This window comes from Nycticebus coucang, chromosome 6, assembly GCF_027406575.1.
Source record: "Nycticebus coucang isolate mNycCou1 chromosome 6, mNycCou1.pri, whole genome shotgun sequence".
In the NCBI taxonomy this organism is placed as follows: Eukaryota; Metazoa; Chordata; class Mammalia; order Primates; family Lorisidae; genus Nycticebus; species Nycticebus coucang.
Window position 1 is genome coordinate 43434065 of NC_069785.1, and position 22731 is coordinate 43456795.

The 22731-nt window shown below is 45.8% G+C and overlaps 1 protein-coding gene across 1 annotated transcript in view; it reads left to right on the plus strand.

Moving 5' to 3' along the window:
• Positions 1-1342: 1342 nt before the first annotated feature.
• RTF1 (RTF1 homolog, Paf1/RNA polymerase II complex component) overlaps positions 1343-22731 on the plus strand; it is a 76120-nt gene continuing 54731 nt past the window's right edge. Inside the window, exons 1-2 of the mRNA XM_053595869.1 lie at positions 1343-1546; positions 17426-17536. Of these exons, the coding sequence (XP_053451844.1) occupies positions 1349-1546; positions 17426-17536 (309 nt within the window). The 5' untranslated portion in view covers positions 1343-1348. The remainder of the gene's footprint in view (positions 1547-17425; positions 17537-22731) is intronic.

Sequence of the window (22731 nt, forward strand, 5' to 3'; positions counted from 1 at the left end):
CCCTCCCCCCATCTCCAAATCCTGGAAATTCTACCTTCCAAGTTATCTAGAATCCACCGCTTCTCTCCATTTTCCTACTGCTGCTCCCTTAGGGCAGCAGCATCTGCTGCCAAAAGGACACCAACACCTCAAGTGGTCTCCCTGTCCTTAGTCTTTCTTCCTCTCCTTGTTTTTTTTTTTTTACACAGCGTCTTACTCTGTGGCCCTGGGTAGAGTGTTGTGGTGTCAGCCTAGGTCACAACCTAAAACCTCAAACTTCTGGGTTCAAGCGATCTTCCTGCCTCAGCCTTTGCCTTCCGAGTAGCTGGGACTACAAGGCATCTGCCACAGCACGCAGCTAATTTTCCTATTTTCAGAAGAGGTGAGATCTGCTTCTTGCTCATGTTGGTTTCCAACTAAAGCAATCTTCCCGCTTGTGTTTCCCATTGTTCCGGGGTTACAGGTGTGAGCCACCGCACCTGGTCACCTTAGTCTCACTTCCTTTTTTTTTTTGGCCGGGGCTGGGTTTGAACCCGCCACCTCCGGCATATGGGACCGGCGCCCCACTCACTGAGCCACAGGTGCCGCCCAAGTCTCACTTCCTTTTAATGCATTCGCCACATTGCAGACAGAGTATTCTTTTAAAAGCAGATCTAATCATGTCGTTCTTCAGTTTAAAATGCTAAAGATCAAACTATCTAAATTAGGTATTATTAGGTTCTGAATGATGTGGCTGCCACGTTCCTCCAGCCTCATCTGTCGCCCCCCCCCAACACACACACCACACGCTCCGCTTTGGCAACAATGAACTTTCAGTTGCCTAAACCCAACTTTCTCTATTATCTCTGGGCCATTGCCCACGCTGTGCTCTACTTCAAACACCCTTTCCTCCACTCTTTTTAAACATAACTCATATGTCTGGGTCCGAGCTCAGCTGTCAGTTGCAAGCCTCGGTATGCAGGTTTCATCCTTCAACCAGTGCGCTCGGCTTGGTCCGAGCGATAGGTGTCTTTCATCGCAGCTAGTTTCCTCCAGGCAGGCAGCCCCTGAGGTCGCCCTCCACGCCCCATCAGTGTCAGATAGTTGAAAAGAGACACGTGAGCCCCATCAGAGAGGACCTGGATCTTTGCAGTTCCAGCCTTCGACAGGTTGGAAGCCCACTGAACTTCGGCTTCGCAGTAGAAACATAGATAAGAGAGCCCAGGGGCAGAAAGAACCCGACAAGCCACCCCCGGCCTCTGCTGGAACCCAAGTGGGCGCGCGGCCCCACCTGCCACGCTGCGTCGGGGGTGGGACAGGGCAGTGCGCCGGGCGCCGGCGAACGGCGTGCGCCGGGAGTGGGCGGGGCCAGGGGCGGAGCGGAGCGCGCATGCGCGGTCGCCTTTGTGTGGGTCGAGCGGCGGCGGTGGCGGCGGCAGTGGCGGTCCCACTGGCAGGCGGGCAAGAGGGGAGTCCGGGCGGTGTCCGGCGTGGGAGCCGGGGGACCACCATGGTGAAGAAGCGGAAAGGCCGCGTTGTGATCGACTCGGACACGGAGGACAGCGGCAGTGACGAGAACCTGGATCAGGTGAGGGCAGGCCGCGGAGGCGCGGGACGGCAGAGCGGGAGGGCTGAGTCGGAGCCGCGGGAGCCGGCATCAGCTCGGGCCCGGAGCCTCCCGACCCAAGCGCCCGACCCGCGTAGTACCCTTACTGCTGCTGCAACCCCCATCCTGTCTTCCCCGCAGCGTCCAGGGCCCTCGGAGTCCGACCTGGCCCTGGACACTGAGCCCCGGGACTTGGCGCCTTGGGCGGGGAGGCGGGGCAGGGACCAGGCTGATGGGCCTCGGGCTTGGGGGTAGCGAAGGGGACCGCGATCTGCCATAGCCAAGTCGGGGTGGCAGGCTGCAGTCTGGGCGATCCGGGCCTGGAGAGATAGGAAGTGTCGCCCGCCAACCCAGGAGGCTGGGAGCTTTGGGAGGAGGTGCAAGGGTGAGCGTGGAGTGGGGGTGGGGGTATGAGAGCAGAGAAGGTGCGGGCTCTAGAAGTTTTTCAGACTAGGGGTGTGGACAGAGGATGGACACTAGTAAATGTCCCAAGTAGTCTCTGCAGTTTGGGGGAGGAAGACTTAGCTGTGGGCATGAGTTTATTTGGCGACTAGGGTCGTATGTGTTTGAGAAGGGTCCCCGTTGAGATGTCAGACAGGGGAAAACACTCTTTGGAGGAGGAAAGAGGGCAAATACTGGATGAAGTGGAGAACTGTGTAGGGCGCCATGGAGGTACTGTGACCCAGGCTTCTTGGCTTTTTTCATGCAACATCCCACAAATCTTTCTTACTTGAAGATTGTGCAGGAACTATTGAAAGTAATTTTTGGCCTTAGTGTCTTGTACTGTTTATATACTGGTACTCGAAAAAATATTGTAGGAAGGAAGCTGCCCTTGAAACAGTGATCTAGTGATATTAGATACGAACGTGGTTTCCCCCATGATTAATGAACAAATGATAAAAAGAAAGAATATGCAAAGGATGGTAGTTTTTTAAGTTGAGTAGAGTACTGAACTTGGAATCTGGAAATTTGAGTTCTAGGCTGGGCTTATGCTGTATTTTACCTATATATCTTTGATCTTAAATGTAAAATCAAGATATAACATTAGCCTGTGTATCTAATTGGGCAGTATAAGGATAAAGTGTTAATGGCTCTCAAACATTTGCAAAATTATAAAATTTTTGTATAAATGGCTTTTTTTTTGAGACAGAGTCTCACTTTGTTGCCCTCAGTAGAGTGCGGTGGCATCACAGCTCACAGCAACTTCAAACTTTTGGGCTCAAGTGATTCTCTTGCCTCAGCCTCCCAAGTAGCTGGGACTACAGGCCACACGCCTGGCTATTTTTTTCTCATTGTGGCTCAGGCTGGTCTTGAACCTGTGAGCTCAGGCAATCCACCTGCCTAGGCCTCCCAGAGTGCTAGGATTACAGGTGTGAGCCACCAAGTCCCTAAATGGCTTCTTGGGGGTTCTTTGTTATTAGGGCAGAGGTCTAAGGACTAAAGTATTAGGGCATGAAAAGGGAGGACTTTTAAGAAGGATCTGGAGGGTTGTTGAAGAAAAGCTGTTTTGAAAAAAAAAGGAAAGAAAAAGAAAATGGTGGGGGCCAAGAGGTGGGGAAATAATGGGGCTCACAGAGGACTGTCTAAGGAATAGAAACCTTGTTTGGGGATGAGAATTGAAATGGTAAGTTGAAAGTGTTCTTATTGAAAAGCTCCTGAAGTTTATAAAAATAGGGCTGGATGCAGTGGCTCACTCCTGTAATCCTAGCACTCTGGGAGACTGAGGCAGGTGTATTGCTTGAGCTCAAGAGTTTGAGAACAGCCTGAGTAAGAGTGAGATCCCATCGCTACTAAAAATAGAGAACTTAGGCGGGTGTTGTGGTGGGTACCTGTAGTCCCAGCTACTTTGGAGGCTGAGGCAAGAGGATCTCTTGAACTCAGGAGTTTGAGATTGCTGTGAGCTATGACACCATGGTACTCTATGCAGGCCATCAGAGTGAGACACTGTCTCTAAAAAAAAAAAAATCAAAAATACATTCTTGACTATAAAAGTTTGATAATTTTAGACTGGAAGTTAGGCTTAGAATCTGCTATACACCCTCTGTAAGTCAACCACTAAAAGACTAATTGACAGACAGAGATGTTCAACATAAGGAACTAGATCTCTTGTACTGATATGTACATTTAATCCATGTGCAGGCTGTGTAAAATAGGTCATCTTAAGGAGGTGGTCAGGGTACAAAGAGGGTCAACTGTGGAGGTTCTATGTTTATGCTACAAAGTACAATGTAGACATACTCTTTTTGTTTTTTGGCCGGGGCTAGGTTTGAACCTGCCACCTCTAGCATATGGGACCGGTGCCCTACTCCTTGAGCCACAGGCGCCACCCTTACAAAGTACAATGTAATAGTCTTCATATTAAATAAAGGATGTTTCTTTCATTATATAGGTTTGTGGCCATACTTAAAAAAAAAACACAACTGGACACAGTGGCTCACATTTGTAATCCCAGCATTTTGGGAGGCTAAGGTGGGAGGATTGTTTGAGGTTAGGAGTTTGAGACCAGCTTGGGTAACACAGTGAGACCCTGTCTCTACAAAAAGTTAAAAAATTATGGCTTGGTGCCTATAGTTTAATGGCTAGGGTGGCGGCCACATACACCAGGGCTAGTGGGTTTGAACCCAGCCCAGGCCTGCTAAATAACAATGACAACTGCAACAAAAAAATAACTGGGTGTTGTAGCAGGTGCCTGTAGTCCCAGCTGCTAGAGACGGCTGAGGCAGGAGAATCACTTAAGCCCAGGAGTTTGAGGTTGCTATGAGCTGTGACATCACGGGACTCTACTGAGGATGACATAGTGAGACTCTGGAAAAAAATAAATTATTACTGTATTTTTCTTCTTACTATTTTCTGGTCTGCAATTGTAGGTATTTCTTTTTTTTTTGTTTTTTTTGTAGAGACAGAGTCTCACTTTATGGCCCTCAGTAGAGTGCCGTGGCCTCACACAGCTCACAGCAACCTCCAACTCCTGGGCTTAAGGTGATTCTCTTGCCTCAGCCTCCCGAGTAGCTGGGACTACAGGCGCCCACCACAACGCCCGGCTATTTTTTGGTTGCAGTTTGGCTGGGGCGGGTTTGAACCCTCCACCCTCGGTATATGGGGCCAGCGCCTTACTGACTGAGCCATAGGCGCCGCCCTGTAGGTATTTCTAATAATAACATCAGCTACCATTTACATAGTGCTTAGGGTATGTATACTAGACACTTTAATTTACAATGTCAAGTTTGCAAATTATGGTTAACGTGTAATCGCTTTCCTCTCTTTGCATATAAAGAAAATGAGGTTGAAGGTGTTTAATCAGTCACACAACTAGTTAAGTGATAGAATTGGGATTTGTACTCAAATCTTTCCACTCTGTTTTTATTTATTTATTTTTATTATTTTTTTTTTTTTAGAGAGACAGAGTCTCACTTTGTTGCCCTCAGTAGAGTGCTGTGGCGTCACAGCTCACAGCAACCTCCATCTCTTGGGCTTAGGCAATTCTCTTGCCTCAGCCTCCTAAGTAGCTGGGACTACAGGCACTCGCCACAACACCCAGCTATTTTTTGTTGTTGTTGTTGTTGTTGCAGTTTGGCTCAGGCCGGGTTCGAACTCACCACCCTTGGTATATGGGGCCAGCACCCTACTCACTGAGCCACAGTCACCACCCGGCATCAGTGCTTTCTGTCTGTTTTTGTGTTCAGCATTGTACCAGGCTCTCAGATGAATCAAAAAGAAAGATCTCTGCCCTCTGGATGTTTTCACTAAAGTTCTTTAGTGAAAGTTCATAGTCAGTGTAGTTTTGGGGCCTTTAGGAATCCTTAGACACAACTAGTGCATTCTGGGCCTTTTCCGACCAAGATGCCAATTTTGTTCCATCTGGTTCTGAGTCTTCATTATGGATATGACATTCAACTTGCTGTCTAGTGTACAGTTCCTATGGAAGGAACAAACCATAATAGATCATTGAGTGTCCAGTGTGGAATGAATGGAGCATAGTTATTTATTTTTTATTTATTTTATTTTTATTTTATTTAATTTTTTTGAGCTTTCTAGCCTAGTTTTTCCTAATTGGGGAGGTGGGGCTCTGTGTCTGAAGCTCCCTGGGTTGCTTATTTAAAATGTAGGTTGGCGGCTTGGCGCCTATAACACAGTGGTTATGGCGCCGGCCACATGCACTGAAGCTGGCAGGTTCAACCCCAGCCCAGGCCAGCTAAACAACAATGACAACTGCAACAACAAAAAAAAAAACAGCTGGGCGTTATGGTGGGTGCCTGTAGTCCCAGCTACTTGTGAGGCTGAGGCAAGAAAATTGCTTAAGCCCAAGGGTTTGAGGTTGCTGTGAGCTGTGATGCCATGGCACTCCATCGAGTGTGACATAATGAGACTCTGTCTCAAAAATAAATAAATACAGGGCAGCATGTGTGGCTTAAAGGAGTAGGGCACCGGCCCCATATACTGGAAGTGGTGGGTTCAAACCTGGCCTCGGCCAAAAAACCGCAATAAATAAATAAATAAATAAATAAATAAATGAATAGAATGAAGATTGGGGCTAATACTTAACAATTCTAATACTTTGGAAGGCAAAGGCAGAAGGATTCCTTGGGGCCCAGAGGTCAAGACAAGTCTGAGCAAAATACTGAAGACCCCATCTCTACAAAAACTAGAAAAATTAGCCAAATGGGATAGCATACACCTGGAGTTCTAGCTATTAGGAAGGCCAAAGCTGGAGGATTGCTTGGGCACAGGAGTTTGAGGTTGTAGTGATCTATGATGATGCCAGTGCACTCTAGCTTGGGCAGGAGAGCAAGACCTTGTCTCAAAAATAAAATAACAAGGTTAAAAAGAAAATTTTTTTAATTTTTTTTAATTTATTTTTTGAGATAGAGCCTCAAGCTGTTGCCCTGGGTAGAGTGCTATGGCTTCACAGCTCACAGCAACCTCCAACTCCTGGGCTCAAACAATTCTCCTGCCTCCGCCTCCCAAGTAGCTGGGACTACAGGCGCCCGCCACAATGCCTGGCTGTTTTTTGGTTGCAGCCGTCATTGTTTGGTGGGCCCGGGCTGGATTTGAATTCGCCAGCTCAGGTGTACGTGGCTGGCGCCTTAGCTGCTTGAGCCACAGGCACCGAGCCAAAAGAAAAAAATTTAAAGTCACTGGCAGGGCCAAGTTTGCAACATTGAGGACTCTGGGCTTTATTCTGAGGATAATAAGAAGCCATTGAAGGATTTTAAGAGATACTCAGATTTGCTTTTTTTTTTTTTGAGACAGAGTCTCACTTTGTCGCCTTCAGTAAAGTGCCACGGTGTCATAGCTCAAACTCTTGGGCTCCCCAGTAGCTGGAACTAAAGGCAGCTACCACAACGCCCAGCTGTTTTTAGAGACGGGGTCTCACTCTTGCTCAGGCTGGTCTCAAACTCCTGAGCTCAGGTAATCCACCTGCCTTGGCTCACCTTTTTATTAGCTTACCTACGCTGCTATGTGTAGAGTAATGTAGAAGGCGCCCTTAGTTTGGTGGCAGGTAGTGAAGTTCAGGTCAGAGGAGGTAGAGAATATAAGTTTCACTAGAATGGAAGCTTCAGGACAGCGAGCGTATTTGTTCACTGTAGTACTCCTGGCACCTAGAATAGTCATTGTGTGACTTTGTCAGTTTTTGTTGAATGAAGGACTGACTTGGATTGGTATAATAATTAGAGAGATGACAGACAGTGGAATTGATTAGTTGTAATATTCAGGATGTAGGACTGACAGCACTTGAAGACTGATTGGCTATTGGGCTAAGAAGAGAATGTATAAGTGATGGATACCAGTCTCTGGGCTGAGACAGGGAACTGTAGAGGAGAATCATGTTTAGAGGTGAAGATCCTGAGTCTTGAATATGTGGAGTTTAAAGTGTCTATGAGATATCCAAGTGGAGACATCGAGTAGATAGTTGAAAATAATCCCTGCCTGACACAGTAGGCAGTTAATAAATCTTTGTCAAATAAGTGAATGCTACTTGGCACATCCATAGTGGGAAGTTTTCTAACCTGGTTATAATGATATTACTTACAGAAATAAGTGCTCTATCAGTTGGGTTCTTGCTCCAGCTCTTCTACTTGTAACAGATATGCCTTCTTTAAGGAGTAGAAATGTATGTTATTTAGAAAGTAGTGTATTGTGGTTGCAGCGCCAGCCACATACACCGAGGCTGGCAGGTTCAAATCCAGCCCGGGCCCGCCAATGACGGCTGCAACCAAAAAATAGCCAGGTGTTGTGGAGGGTGCCAGTAGTCAAACAAAATTTAAATGAGGAATGCTACCACATTTAGTGCCAATCATTTGCAATTTAAAAAATTCTAATACTGCTACTTTGGAATTACTACTTTTAAATTTTTTGTGTGTTTATTCATTGTATTGTTTTGTTTTTTTCCCTTCCACACAGGTTGGAGGGCAGTGGTGTTACCTTAGCTCACTGCAGCCTTCAAATCCTTGGCTTAAGTGATCCTTCTACCTCAGCCTCCCAAGTAGCTGAAAGTGGCTTAAGTGATCCTTCTACCTCAGCCTCCCAACTACAGGCATGCACTACCACCATTAGCATGCCTGGCTAATTTTTCTATTTTTTTGTAGAGATAGGGTCTCACTGTTTTTTTTTTTTTTTTTTGTTTTGTTTTGTTTTGTAGAGACTGAGTTTCACTTTATTGCCCTCGGTAGAGTTCTGTGGCGTCACACAGCTCACAGAGACCTCCAACTCCTGGGCTTAGGCAATTCTCCTGCCTTAGCCTCCCGAGTAGCTGGGACTACAGGCGCCCGCCACAGCACCCGGCTATTTTTTTGTTGCAGTTTGGCCGGGGCCGGGTTTGAACCCGCCACCCTCGGTATATGGGGCCGGCACCTTACCGACTGAGCCACAGGCGCTGCCCAGGGTCTCACTGTTGTTGCTCAGGCTGGTCTTGAATTCCTGGCCTCAAGCAGTCATGCTGCCTCAGCCTCCCAAAGTGCTAGAATTACAGGAGTGAGCCACTGTGCCCAGCCTTGATTTGTTTTATTACTATTTAAAAAAAAATAATACAGGCTTGTTCAAATAGCCCCAACAATACAAAAATACTTTCCTCTCCCACAAACATATACACACCTTCCTTACTCCTGAAAAATAACCAGTATCCATGGTTTGAATCATAGTTTTCAGCCAATAGTTTTGATTTGAAAGAAAGACTAGCAATTAATACCTCAAATTTAAAATTCTGTGAGTTATTTTTTTCTTCATCATTTCTCAAGACCTCCCACTTCTCCCTGTACCTATGGCTACTTTGTCTGGGCCACCATCCACTCTGATGGGACTGCTGTGGGTTCCTTTTGACTCCTTTCTGCTCTTCTACCCTGCCTCTCTAATCTGTTCATCTACTGGCTAAAGTGCTCTTTTGTTTTGTTTTTATTTCTTTTTCTAGCAATGCTCTTAAAAACCCTTAGTGGATTGGGTAAAACCCTCGGATAAAACCATCTGATGGTTCAGTCGGTAGGGTGCTGGCCCCATATACCGAGGGTAGCAGGTTCAAACCCGGCCCCGGCCAAACTGCAACAAGAAAAAAAATAGCGTTGTTTTTTTTTGGGGGCGTTGTGGCGGGTGCCTGTAGTACCAGTCCCTTGGTAGGCTGAGGCAAGAGAATCGTTTGAGCCTAGGAGTTGGAGGTTGCTGTGAGCTGTGACACCACTGCACTCTACCAAGGGTGACAAAGTGAAACTCTGTCTCAAAAAAAAAAGAAAAAAAAAGGTATCAGTTTGTCTTGGCACCTGTGGCTCAAGCAGCTAAGGCTCCAGCCACATACACCTGAGCTGGCGGGTTCAAATCCAGCCCAGGCCCGCCAAGCAACGACAGCTGCAACCAAAAAAAAATAGCTGGGCATTGTGGCAGGCGCCTGTAGTCCCAGCTACTTGGGAGGCGGAGGCAAGAGAATCGCTTGAGCCCAGGAGTTGGAGGTTGCAGTGAGCTGTGATGGCATGACACTCTACCCAGGGCAACAGCTTGAGGCTCTGTTTCAAAAAAAAAAAAAAAAAATTTGATGGCTTTACACCCACTGCCTTCAAATAAAATCCATGCTCCTGACCTTGCTTTAATAAAACTCAGAATGATCTATTTTCTTTTTACCTTTAACCCACCTCATTCCATTGTCCCTCTTGCTGGTAAGCTTAAGTCACATTGTTTATCTTTCAGTTCTTTGAACCAAGCTGTTATCAGCTTCAGGGACTTAGCTGTTCCATCTGAAGGCCTCTATCCAGAAAACTGTAGCCTGGTTTCCTTTCCCAAAGTTTCTGGCCTCAGCATAGGGGCCGTTGCCTCAGAGACACCTCCCAGATTGCCCCTACTGTGAACAGACCCTCTATTCACTTGACTGACTGCCTCCTTAGCACTTACCATTAGATGTAATTCATTGTTTCTTTTTTTATTGTCTGTCTCCCACACTCAGTTTCAAATTCCATGAGGTCAAGGGACTATGTATCTTTTCCTCACTGGTGTCTACCCAGGGCAAGGTACATACATAAAGGGTGCTGGTAGTCAGATGACCAATTGTCCCAGTTAGGAAACCAGAGTTTCCTAGATGTAGGACTTTCAGTGCTAAAACCTCAACAGAATAGGGCAGACCAGCATATTTGGTCACTTTAGCTGGTAGGCATTATTTATATTCGTTGTATTTGTGGAATAAGTGAAAAAGTTCTTAGTATGCTGATTAGCTACAAGCTCAAGGAGTAGGGCACCGGTCCCCTATGCCAGAGGTGGCAGGTTCAAACCCAGCCCCCGTCAAAAACCACAAAAAAAAAAAAAAAAAGTCTTAAAGTTTATTCATATGGGGGCGGCACCTGTGGCTCAGTTGGTAAGGCGCCGGCCCATATACCGAGGGTGGTGGGTTCAAACCTAGCCCCGGCTGAACTGCAACCAAAAAATAGCTGGGCGTTGTGGCGGGCGCCTGTAGTCCCAGCTACTCTGGAGGCTGAGGCAAGAGAATCGCTTAAGCCCAGGAGTTGGAGGTTGCTGTGAGCTGTGTGATGCCATGGCACTCTACCGAGGGCCGTAAAGTGAGACTCTGTCTCTACAAAAAAAAAAAGAAAGTTTATTCATATGGGTTTTTATTCTCCTTTTCTTGCTTTATTTTTGATGTCTCAGTTTTGGTGGTCTAGTTTATTTATTTATTTATTTTTTGTTAGAGACAGAGACTTGCTCTGTTGCTCTCGGTAGAGTGCTGTGGCATCACAGCTCACAGCAACCTCCAGCTATTGGGCTTAGGCGATTCTCTTGCCTCAGCCTCCCGAGTAGCTGGGACTACAGCTGCCCACCAACATCTGGCTATTTTTTTTTTTTGGTTGCAGTTGTTTAGCTGCCCCAGGCTGGGTTCAAACCCACCACCCTCTATATATGGGGCTGGCGCCCTACTCACTGAGCATAGGCACCACCTGGTCTAGTTTATGTTAAAGCCATGTTAATGAAACTTCTCTAAAGTCCAGACGCAGACTCTCTGCACAGCTATACCAGTAATAGGTTGGGCATTGGCATTACTTTAAGCAGATATTTATTTATTTATTTATGTAGAGACAGAGTTTCACTCTGTGGCCCTGGGCTGAGTGAGTGTGGTAGCTCACAGCAACCTCAAACTCTTGGGCTCAAGCTATCCTCTTGCCTCAGCTTCCCAAGTAGTTGGGACTACATACAACCACCACAACACCCAGCTAGTTTTTCTGTTTTTTAGTAGAGCTTCTTGCTAAGGCTGGTCTTGAACTTCTGAGCTCAAGCAATCCACCTGCCTCAGCCTCCCAAAGTACTAGGAATAAGGTGTGAGCCACCGTGCCTGGCTCAGATTAGCTTTTTTCAGTACACATGTTGGCTAAGTCACCCCTAACAAATATGACAGTTTCTTTACATGTGTAGTATTGGGAGGACTTTTTGGTTGCACAGTGGTCTATCCAGCTGTCTGTTGTGAGTCCTCAATAGACTGAACTAAAGGATTGGACTAAAAAGAGTAACCTTGCTGTGATTTTCCCTAATAATTTACCATACAGTCCTCAAGTTATGGAAAGTGCATCTTTCACATTAAGAGGGTCTTTGCTGTCTCCATACTATTGTTAATATAGTATTTAATGTAATAAGAGAGGAACTGTGGGCGGTGCCTGTGGCTCAGCAGGTAGGGCGCCGGTCCCATATGCCGGAGGTGGCGGGTTCAAGCCCAGCCCCGGCCAAAAAAAAAAAAAAAAAAAAATAAGAGAGGAACTGTGCTTATCACATGCAATTGTTCATTAATGAGGCAGAGCCATTTGTTAGGTTTTTAGTATAAAGTAAAGCCTTTTTTCTTTTTTTTTTTTTTAGAGACAGAGTTTCACTTTATCGCCCATGGTAGAGTGCCGTGGCATCACACAGCTCACAGCAACATCCAACTCCTGAGCTTAGGCAATTCCCTTGCCTCAGCCTCCCGAGTATCTGGGACTACAGGCGCCTGCCACAACTCCTGGCTATTTTTTTGTTACAGTTTGGCCAGGGCCAGATTCCAACCACCGCCCTCAGTATATGGGGCCAGCGCCCTGCCCACTGAACCACAGGCGGCACCCCAAAGAAAAATCTTTTTAACAGGATGGGAGTATGAATATCTTTCTTTTTTTTTTTTTTGTGGTTTTGGGCCGGGGCTGGGTTTGAGCCCGCCACCTCTGGCAAATGGGACCGGCACCCTACTCCTTGAGCCACAGGCGCTGCCCGGGAGTAGGAATATCTTAACACTTAGTTACAGTAACTTTTAATCGGTATCTACTGTATGTAATAGTTAATGTTTCAGGGAAGTATTTGGTTGATAGTGTATCCAAATCTCTATGTGAGTTGTTTCTTTTTTTGAGACAGAGCCTCAGGCTGTCACCCTGGGTAGAGTGCTGTGGCATCACAGCTCACAACAACCTCAAAATCCTGGGCTCAAGCGATTGTCCTGCTTTCGCCTCCCAAGGAGCTGGGACCACAGGTGCCTGCCACAATGCCCGGCTATTTTTTGGTTGCAGCTGTTGTTTGGCAGGCCCAGGCTGGATTCGAACCCGCCAGCTCATGTGTATGTGGCTGGCGCCTTAGCTGCTTGAGCCACAGGCGCTGAGCCTATGAGTTGTTTCTTTTGTTTTTTTTTGTTTGTTTTTTTTTTTGTAGAGACAGAGTCTCACTTTACTGCCCTTGGTAGAGTGCCGTAGCGTCACACGGCTCACAGCAACTTCCAGCTCTTGGGCTTATGTGATTCTCTTGCCTCAGCCTCCCGAGCAGCTGGGACTACAGGCACCTGCCACAACACCCGGCTATTTTTTTGTTGCAGTTTGGCCAGGGCTGGGTTTGAACCCACCACCCTTGATATATGGGGCCGGTGCCCTACTCACTGAGCCACAGGTGCCTCCCGAGTTGTTTCTTTTTTTTTTTTGGTTTTTGGCCGGGGCTAGGTTTGAACCCGCCACCTCCGGCATATGGGTCTGGCGCCCTACTCCTTGAGCCATAGGCGCCACCCCCCGAGTTGTTTCTTTAAGCAAGAACTCTAGTGTAGGCGGCACCTGTGGCTCAGTCAGTAGGGCGCCGGCCCCATATACCGAGGGTGGCGGGTTCAAACCCTGCCCCGGCCAAACTGCAACCAAAAAATAGCCGGGCGTTGCGGCGGGCGCCTGTAGTCCCAGCTACTCGGGAGGCTGAGGCAAGAGAATCGCTTAAGCCCAGGAGTTGGAGGTTGCTGTGAGCTGTGTAAGGCCATGGCACTCTACCGAGGGCCATAAAGTGAGACTCTTGTCTCTACAAAAAAAAAAAGAGCTCTCGTGTATTTGTGACTCTCAAGGGTTCAGGGAAAAGATTACTTATCAGAAGTCTTTGTAATGTTTATAAATTTGCATTAAGGTAATATGAAAAAAAGGTAATAGTAAAGGCCATAAACAAATTACTATATAACCTAGCAATCCCACTGCTAAGTATTTACCCAAGTACAATAAAAACTTATATTTACACAGAAACTTGTATATGAACATATAATTACCTCAAAATGGAAATAGCCCAAATATTTTTCAGTGGATGAATAGTTAAACAAATCGTGGTTCTTTTTTGGATGGAATAGTTCTTAGCAATGAACAGGAAAAAACTGAAATACTGATACATGTTGCAACATGGGTCAATCTCAGATACATTATACCAAGTAAAAGAAGCCAGACTCAAAAGGTTGCATGCTATATAGTTCCTTGTATGTGATATTCTATAATAGGCAAATCTATGGGAACAGAAAGCAGGTTTGTGGTTACCAGTGGATAGGAACTAAGGAAGATAAGGGAATTTGATAGAACTGTCTTTTAGATGGTGCCTGTAGGTGGGTAGGGCGGCCAGCCACATACACTGAAGCTGGCAGGCTCGAACCCGGCCTGGGCCAGCTAAAACAACAATAAACTGCAACAACAGCAACAAAAAAATAGCTGGGCGTCGTGGCAGGCACCTGTAGTCCCAGCTACTTGTTAGGTTGAGGCAAGAGAATCACTTAAGCCCAAGAGTTGGAGTTTGCTGTGGGCTATAATGCCACTCTATCACGGGTGACATAGTGAGACTCTGTCTCAAAAAAAAAAAAAAAAACAACTACATGATTGCAAGAGGGACTTTACCTAACAATTGCAATCAGTGTAACTGGCTTATTGTACCCTCAATGAATCCCCAACAATTAAAAAAAAAAAACTGTCTTTTATCTTGACTGTGGTCATAGTTAAACTGTATGTGTCCAACTCATAGAACTGTACATTAGAAAGGATTAAATATACTGCATATAACTTTCTTTTTTTTTGAGACAGTTTCACTTTTTTACCCTTAGTAGAGTTGTTGGCATCACAGCCCACAGCAAACCTCAGACTTTTGGGCTCAAACAATTCTCTTGCTTCAGCCTCACATGCAGCTGGGAATACAGGCTCCCACCACAACTCCTGGCTATTTTTAGAGACAAGGTCTTGCTCTGGTTCAGGCTGGTCTTGAACCTGTGAGCTCAGGCAATCCACTCACCTTGGCCTCCCAGAGTGCTAGGATTCCAGGCATGAGCCACCATGCTCGGCCACTGTATATAAATTATACCTCAGGTTTTTATTTTTTTATTTTTATTTTTTGTAGAGATAGAGTCTTACTCTGTTGCCTTCGGTAGAGTTCTGTAGCATCACAGCTCACAGCAATCTCCAACTCCTGGGCTTAGGCAATTCTCTTGCCTCAGTCTTCCGAGTACCTGGGATCACAGGCACCCACCACAATGCCCAGCTATTTTTTTGTTGCAATTTGGCTGGGGCTGGGTTCAACCCTCCACCCTCGGAATATGGGGTCAGGGCCCTACCCACTGAGCCACAGGCGCCGCCCATACTCAGATTTTTAAAAGACTATATGCACAAATATTGCTATAATTTGCATTTTGTCTATAGAGTTGCCATTTTGCTATGACAGAGTACAGTGTTCTTACCATTTTCAACTTTTTCAGGAAGTTGGTATGTTAGCCATGACTGTTTATGAACAAGGGAGAGGGTCAGCTGTCTAATTCGAGAAGGTCATTTCTCATTCTGGCCAGGGAAAGAGGGCATATTCCTAAAATAGAAAGAGACTGGAAGAAGAAAACAGATACTTCGTATCAATCTATTATTTTAAAATTTGTCTTAGCACTTGACCTATAATTGTATAGCACTGTGATCATCAAGGAATAATACAACTAGTATTCAGCAGCTGTGTTTTGTCTCTTTTGCCAGAAGGGAAAAATGTTTTAGACTAGTAAACCATAACTGAATTAGGAGCCAGGATTCTATCTGCCAAGGTTTGAATCCTGGCTTTTTGATGTACTAGGGTAGTTTACACAGCTTTGTTAAATTGTGTTATTTACTAGGTAAGTTACACAGCTTGGTTAAATTATTTAACTTTTCTTCTGCTCCTTAGTATTTTTATCTTTAATTGAGGATGATAAAAAAACTGAACTGTTGGTTGTTAAGAAGTTTAAATGTCAGATGTTTAGTAAAGTACCTTGCATCTAGTAAGTATAATATAATTATGGACTGGTATTCGTATTAGCAGAGAGCAGAGCAGGTAACCTTTTGTTTTGTTTTTGAGTGACCAGACTGAGTTAGGGAGGAGTAAAGGAAGAAGGGGAACCATGTGACAGCAAATCCTGGTTGTAGCCATGGCTTACTTACTGGCACCTTACTTTCTCTAATCTCACTTAAATCATCGGACAAAGCACAGATGACAAATTGGAGGCATAGGAGTTGTCAAGTTAGGATTGTGTTGTAGTGGCTACACTTACTGCTTGTTCTCAGAACCTGGATTAAACACCAGAAACATACATTCTTTTTCTTTTTTTTTTTGTTTTTATTCTGGAAAACTATTTTTCTTTTGGAGACAGTCTAACTCTGTCGCCCTGGGTAGAGTGCCACAGCATCATAGCTCACAGCAACCTTAAACTTGGGCTCAAATGATCTTCTTTCTTCATCCTCCCAAGTAGCTGGGATTACAGGAGTTCTCCACAACACCTGGCTAGTTTTTCTGAGACAGTCTCTCACTCTTGCTCAGGCTGGTCTCAAACTCCTGAGCTCAGGAGATCCGCCTGCCTCAGCCTCCCAGAGTGCTAGGATTACAGGCATGAGCCACCATGCCCAGCTCAACACTGAGTTTTATTTTATTTTTTGAGAGAGAGTCTCACTTTCTTGCCCTTGGTAGAGTGCTGTGGTGTCATGGCTCACAGCAACCTCAACTCTTGGGCTGAAGTGATCCTCTTGCCTCAGCCTCCCAAGTAGCTGGGACTACAAATGCCCATCACAATGCCCTGCTGGTTTTTTGGGGTTTTTTGTAGAGACAGGGTCTTGGTCTTGTTCAGGCTGCTCTTGATCTCTTCAGCTGGAGCAGTCCACCTGCCTTAGTCTTCCAAAGTACTAGATTACAGGTGTTAGCCATCATGCCTGGCTCATTTATTATTATTATTATTTTTTTTAAACATTCAAAATATAAAATGACCTCAGGAATTTACAGGTTTTTGTTTGTTTTTTTTTTTGAGACAGAGCCTCAAGCTGTTGCCCTGGGTAGAGTGCTGTGGCATCACAGCTCATAGCAACCTCCAACTCCTGGGTTTAAGCGATTCTTCTGCCCCAGCTTCCCAAGTCGCTGGGACTATAGGCACCCACCACAGCACCAGGAATTTACAGTTTTGTAAGCTTATTCATCTTAGCTCCACAAATGCCATTTTTACCATGCAATTTAATAAAAGGGATGCTAGGACTATTAGTTAGATATACCAGTTAAAACAGCAAGCAAATTTCCTTTGTAAACGTGGTTCTTATCAGTCCCTGAGCATCTAGTTCTGTCATTTAGCAAGAATCAGTGACAATTTGGGTGTAGCCTTCAGTTAAGTTTTCTAGTTAAACTTTTTTTTTTTTTTTTGAGACAGAGTCTCCATAGGGTGCCATGGCGTCACAGCTCAGGTAACCTCAAACTCTTAGGCTTCAGCAATTCTCTTGCCTCAGCCTCCCGAGTAGCTGGGACTACAGGTTCTCATCACAATGTCCAGCTATTATTTTTGTTGTAATCGTCATTTGTTGTTCAATTGGCCCAGGCCGGGTTCAAACCTGCCAGCTCTGGTGTACATGGCTGATGCCCTAGCCGCTGAGCTACCGGTGCCGAGCCCAGTTAAACGTTTCCATTTCAGATATATATTTACCATTAAGAGGGAGGGGATGAGTTTTGAATACATTTCTTTAGCACCTAGGAATGTTGTAGTTCGTTCACGTGATATAAGTCCTCATCATGATGTCCTTCGGTTGAAATCACAAAGATGTGAAAGAGATCTAGAGAGGGTGGGCATTATACTGGATATTCTTTCTTTGTTCAACAAAACTGACATGATTATTTTTGTCCTATTAGGAACTCTTGTCCCTGGCAAAGCGGAAGCGCAGTGACTCTGAAGAAAAGGAGCCACCTGTGAGTCAGCCAGCAGCCTCATCAGACTCTGAGACTTCAGACAGTGATGATGAGGTGGGTGTGAAGGTCATAAACTCAAGAACTCATAAACTGTGAGACTATTAGATATTTGAGGGTCCTGAGTTGGTAACTCCTGTCAGCCTCATTTCCTTAATCTGAAGCCTAGAGCTACTAGAACTTGTGGAGACACAAAATTGTATAAGGAAAGTTCTTTTTTTTTTTTGTAGAGACAGAGTCTCACTGTACCGCCCTCGGGTAGAGTGCCGTGGCGTCACACAGCTTACAGCAACCTCTAACTCTTGGGCTTACGCGATTCTTTTGCCTCAGCCTCCCGAGCAGCTGGGACTACAGGTGCCCGCCACAACGCCCGGCTATTTTCTGTTGCAGTTTGGCCGGGGCTGGGTCCGAACCCGCCACCCTCGGCATATGGGGCCGGCGCCCTACTCACTGAGCCACAGGCGCCGCCCATAAGGAAAGTTCTTGAATGTTGTGTTCATTGGACTACTAGTTACCTAGGGAGCCTTCTGCAGAGCATTTGTGGCCATTCTTTTAGCTTTGTTTTCAGCCCTATTGCAGAAGGAGCACAACATATTAATCATCTTTTTTTTTTTGAGTCGTCTTTTAAATCTTGCTTTCATGTTAGAAAATAGATTCTATCAGGAATGCCATATTTTAGTGGGAAATACTTGGTGAGACAAGAAGCTTTCTTTGTGACAATTGATTTACATCCCCCAGAGTGATGGTGTTAAGTTAAAGGAAGAAAATCTATCTGTTCACCAAAGCAGCTTTCCCAAACTACCTACTAACAAAGCTAGGCCCTAAAAGATCTAGAATCTTAATGGAAGATAGGGATGGGGTAAAAAGCGTTTGTTTTTATGTTTGTTTGTTTTTGCTGAGAAGAGTCTCACTTTGTTTTTTTTTTTTGTTTTTTTGTAGAGACAGAGTCTCACTGTACCGCCCTCGGGTAGAGTGCTGTGGCGTCACACGGCTCACAGCAACCTCTAACTCTTGGGCTTACGCAATTCTCTTGCCTCAGCCTCCTGAGCAGCTGGGACTACAGGCGCACGCCACAACGCCCGGGTATTTTTCTATTGCAGTTTGGCCGGGGCTGGGTCCAAACCCGCCACCCTCGGCATACAGGGCCGGCGCCCTACTCACTGAGCCACAGGCGCCGCCCAGAGTCTCACTTTATAATCCTTGGTAGAGTGCTGTGGACTCACAGCAACCTGCAATTCCTGGGCTCAAAGCATTTTTCTCTTGCCTCAGCCTCCCAAGTAGTTGGCAGTACAGGCATCCACCACATCGCCCGGCTGTTTTAGAGACAGGGTCTCACTCTTGCTCAGGCTGGTCTCAAACTCGTGAATTTAGGTACTCCACCACCTCAGCCTCCCAGCAGGGAAATATTTTTCAACAATAGACTAAAGGATGTTTATTTAATAAAATCAAATTTAGTTGGTAAGGCGCCGGCCCCATATACCGAGGGTGGCGGGTTCAAACCCGGCCCCACCGAACTGCAACAACAAAAAAAAATAGCCGGGTGTTGTGGCGGGCGCCTGTAGTCCCAGCTACTCGGGAGGCTGAGGCAAGAGAATTGCTTAAGCCCAGGAGTTGGAGGTTGCTGTGAGCTGTGTGACGCCACGGCACTCTACTGAGGGCCATAAAGTGAGACTCTGTCTCTATAAAAAAAAAAAAAAAAAAAAATCAAATTTAGTTAACAACTGAACAGTATTTACCAGTGTTCTGCATGTGCAAGTTGGGAATGATTACATTCTGATTGACTGGAGTGATGTTCTCTTAATCTTAAATAATTTAATAGACATAAAATTTCTTTCCACAGCAAGAGATAATGAATACTTATTTATTTATTTTTTGAGACAGAGTCTCACTATATTGTCCTCTGTAAAGAACTGTGGCATCACAGCTCACAGTAACTTCAAATTCTTGGGCTTAAGTGATTCTCTTGCCTCAGCCTCCCAAGTAGCTGGGATTACAGGCACCAGCCACAATGCCCGGCTATTTTTTGTTGCAGTTGTCGTTGTTGTTTAGCAGGCCTGGGCTGAGCTTGAACCCTCCAGCCTCGGGGTATGTGGCCGGCGCCCCACCCACCGAGCTATGGGTGCTGCTGTGAATTTTTACTCTTTTTTATTATTATTTTTTGAGACAGAGTCTTAAGTGATTGCTCTGGGTAGAGTTCCATGGTATCATGGTAGCTCACAGCAACCTCCAACTCAGGCTTAAGTGATCCTCTTGCCTCAGTTTTTCTATTTTTAGTAGAGACGGGGTCTCACTCTTGCTCAGGCTGGTCTTGAACTCGTAAACTCAAGCAATACACCTGCGTTAGCCTCCCAGAATGCTAGGATTACAGGTATGAGCCACCTCTCCTGGCCTATTCTTTTATTTTGCTTATTTTTAATGAAGGAGCTTTAATTCCTCTCAAAGTGAGAAAATGACCCAATCTTTAAGAAAACCAGAGGGGTCTATGAAGTAATTTGCTTGTTATTGTTGTTTTCTTTCTTTTAAATGTATAGACTATATGGGAAATCTTGAAATAATTCCCTTTCCCACTATTCCTGCAACTACTTTTGTTTTTCATGTTTCAGAAGTAGCTGCTGTGGACCCTCTACACTTAATATTCCATTAAGTTTGAATCTACGTTGTGTCTGGAAAACCCTGAAAGTTTTTTTGGTCTTTGTAGCTTCTTAAGAAACAAACAATTACTATTCTTGGAACTCATTCATTCTCCATATTCCTATTGTTAGGTCAGAGTCTTAAGTGTGCAATTACTGTTGGGATCCTCTTCATCATTTTTAGGTGCTTCTACTAGAAGAGTAGAGTATGTGTCATCTCCACAGCATTAGAGGAGCTCAAAACTTGTAATAGAGTAGATCCACACCAGGCATTGTAGCTTGCACTTTGGGAGGCCAAGCTGGAACAATCAGTTAAGGTCAAGAGTTCAGACTAGCCTGCGCAATACAATGAGACCATATGTCTACTAAAAATTTTTAAAAAAGGCCGAGGCACAATGGCTTATGCCTGTAATCCTAGCACTCTGGGAGGCTGAGATGAGTGGATTGCTTGAGTTCATGAATTCAAGACCAGCCTGAGCAAGAGCAAGACTCTATCTCTACTAAAAATAGAAAAACTAGCTGGGGCTCAGTGCCTTTAGCTCAGTGGTTAGGGTGCTGGCACATACACCAGTTTCGCGGGTTTGAACCCAGCTTTGGCTTGCTAAACAGCAACAATACCTACAACAAAAAAATAGCTGCGCACTGTGGTGGGCGCCTGTAGTCCCAGCTACTTGGGAGGCTGAGGCAAGAGAATCACTTTATCCCAACAGTTGGAGGTTACTGTGAGCTGTGACGCCATGGTACTCTACCGAGGGCAACATGATGAGACTCTGTCTCAAAAAAAAAAAAAGAAAGAAAAGAAAAACTAGCTGGGCATTGTATGCAGGGGGCCTATAGTCCCTGCTACTCAGGAGGCTGAGGCACTCAACCCCAGGACAACTGAATGAGACTCTGTCTCAAAAATAAAAAAATTTAGCTGGGCATGGTGGTACACATCTGTAGTCCCAACTACTGGGGAGGCTGACATGAGAGGATTGCTTGAAGGTCCAATAAATGAGAGAATAAGTAGATGTTTTGTTTTGTTTTGAGACAGAGTCTCAAGCTGTTGCCCTGGGTAGAGTGCCGTGGCATCACAGCTCACAGCAACCTCCAACTCTTGGGCTTCTGCAATTCTCTTGCCTCAGCCTCCCAAGTAGCTGGGACTATATGCGCCTGTTAACAATGCCTAGCAATTTTTTTTTTGGTTGTAGTTCTCATCATTCTGTTTGGCGGGCCCGGGCTGGATTTGAACCTGCCAGCTCTGGTGTATGTGACTGGCTCCCTTGCCGCTTGAGCTACAGGCGCCAAGCCAGTAGATGTTTTATGTATAGTATCTTTGTGGGGTGGGGGAGAACCCACAAGTAATAACTAAGTAATACTAAGTAATAACAGAGATTATACTTGTTTATTATTTTTGACATATGAATTCGCCTCGATGATATCTTGAGACACATGTGAGAATGAGAAGTGAAGTTGTTTCTGTAAGCCTTATTGGTACATTGACCAAGCCTGGGATTTCCTATCCCTGAAAGTATTTCGTAGGAGAAACAACAGGAACAATAAGAGTGACAGGAAAAATAACAAGGTTAGAAGGAGGAGGAAAGCTAGCCCACATTTATTCAAGAGTTGAGATTAAGGGCAATTCCTATGGCTCAGTGAGTAGGGCCCCAGCTAAACTGCAACAAGAAAAATAGCAGGGAGTTGTGGCGGACTCCTGTAGTCCCAGCTACTCGGGAGGCTGAGGCAGGAGAATTGGCTAAGCCCAAGAGCTGGAGGTTGCTGTGAACTGTGACGCTACGGCACTCTACCGAGGGTGACAAAGTGAGACTCTGTCTCTATTTATTTTAAAAAAAAGAAAAGGGGGGCGGCACCTGTGGCTCAGTTGGTAAGGTGCTGGCCCCATATACCGAGGGTGGCGGGTTCAAACCCGGCCCCAGCAGAACTGCAACCAAAAAATAGCCGGGTGTTGTGGCAGGCGCCTGTAGTCCCAGCTGCTTGGGAGGCTGAGGCAAGAGAATTGCTTAAGCCCAGGAGCTGGAGGTTGCTGTGAGCTGTGTGATGCCGCGGCACTCTACCCAGGGCCATGAAGTGAAACTCTGTCTCTACAAAAAAAAATAGAAAAGGGGTGGCACTGTGGCTCAGTCGGTAAGGCGCTGGCCCCATATACCGAGGGTAGCGGGTTCAAACCCGGCCCCGGCCAAATTGCAACCAAAAAATAGCCGGGCGTTGTGGCGGGCGCCTGTAGTCCCAGCTGCTTGGGAGGCTAAGGCAAGAGAATCGCTTAAGCCCAGGAGTTGGAGGTTGCTGCGAGCTGTGTGAGGCCACGGCACTCTACCGAGGGCCAGAAAGTGAGACTCTGTCTCTACAAAAAAAAAAAAAAAAGGTGGCGCCTGTAGCTCAAACTGCTAAGGCACCAGCCACATACACTAGAGCTGGCAGGTTCGAATCCAGCCTGGGCCTGCCAAACAATGACAACTACAACCAAAAAATAGCCGGGTGTTGTGGCAGGCGCCTGTAGTCTCAGCTACTTGGGAGGCTGAGGCAAGAGAATTGCTTAAGCCCAGGAGTTGGAGGTTGCTGTGAGCTGTGATGCTACAGCACTCTACCCAGGGTGATAGCTTGAGGCTCTGTCTCAAAAAAAAA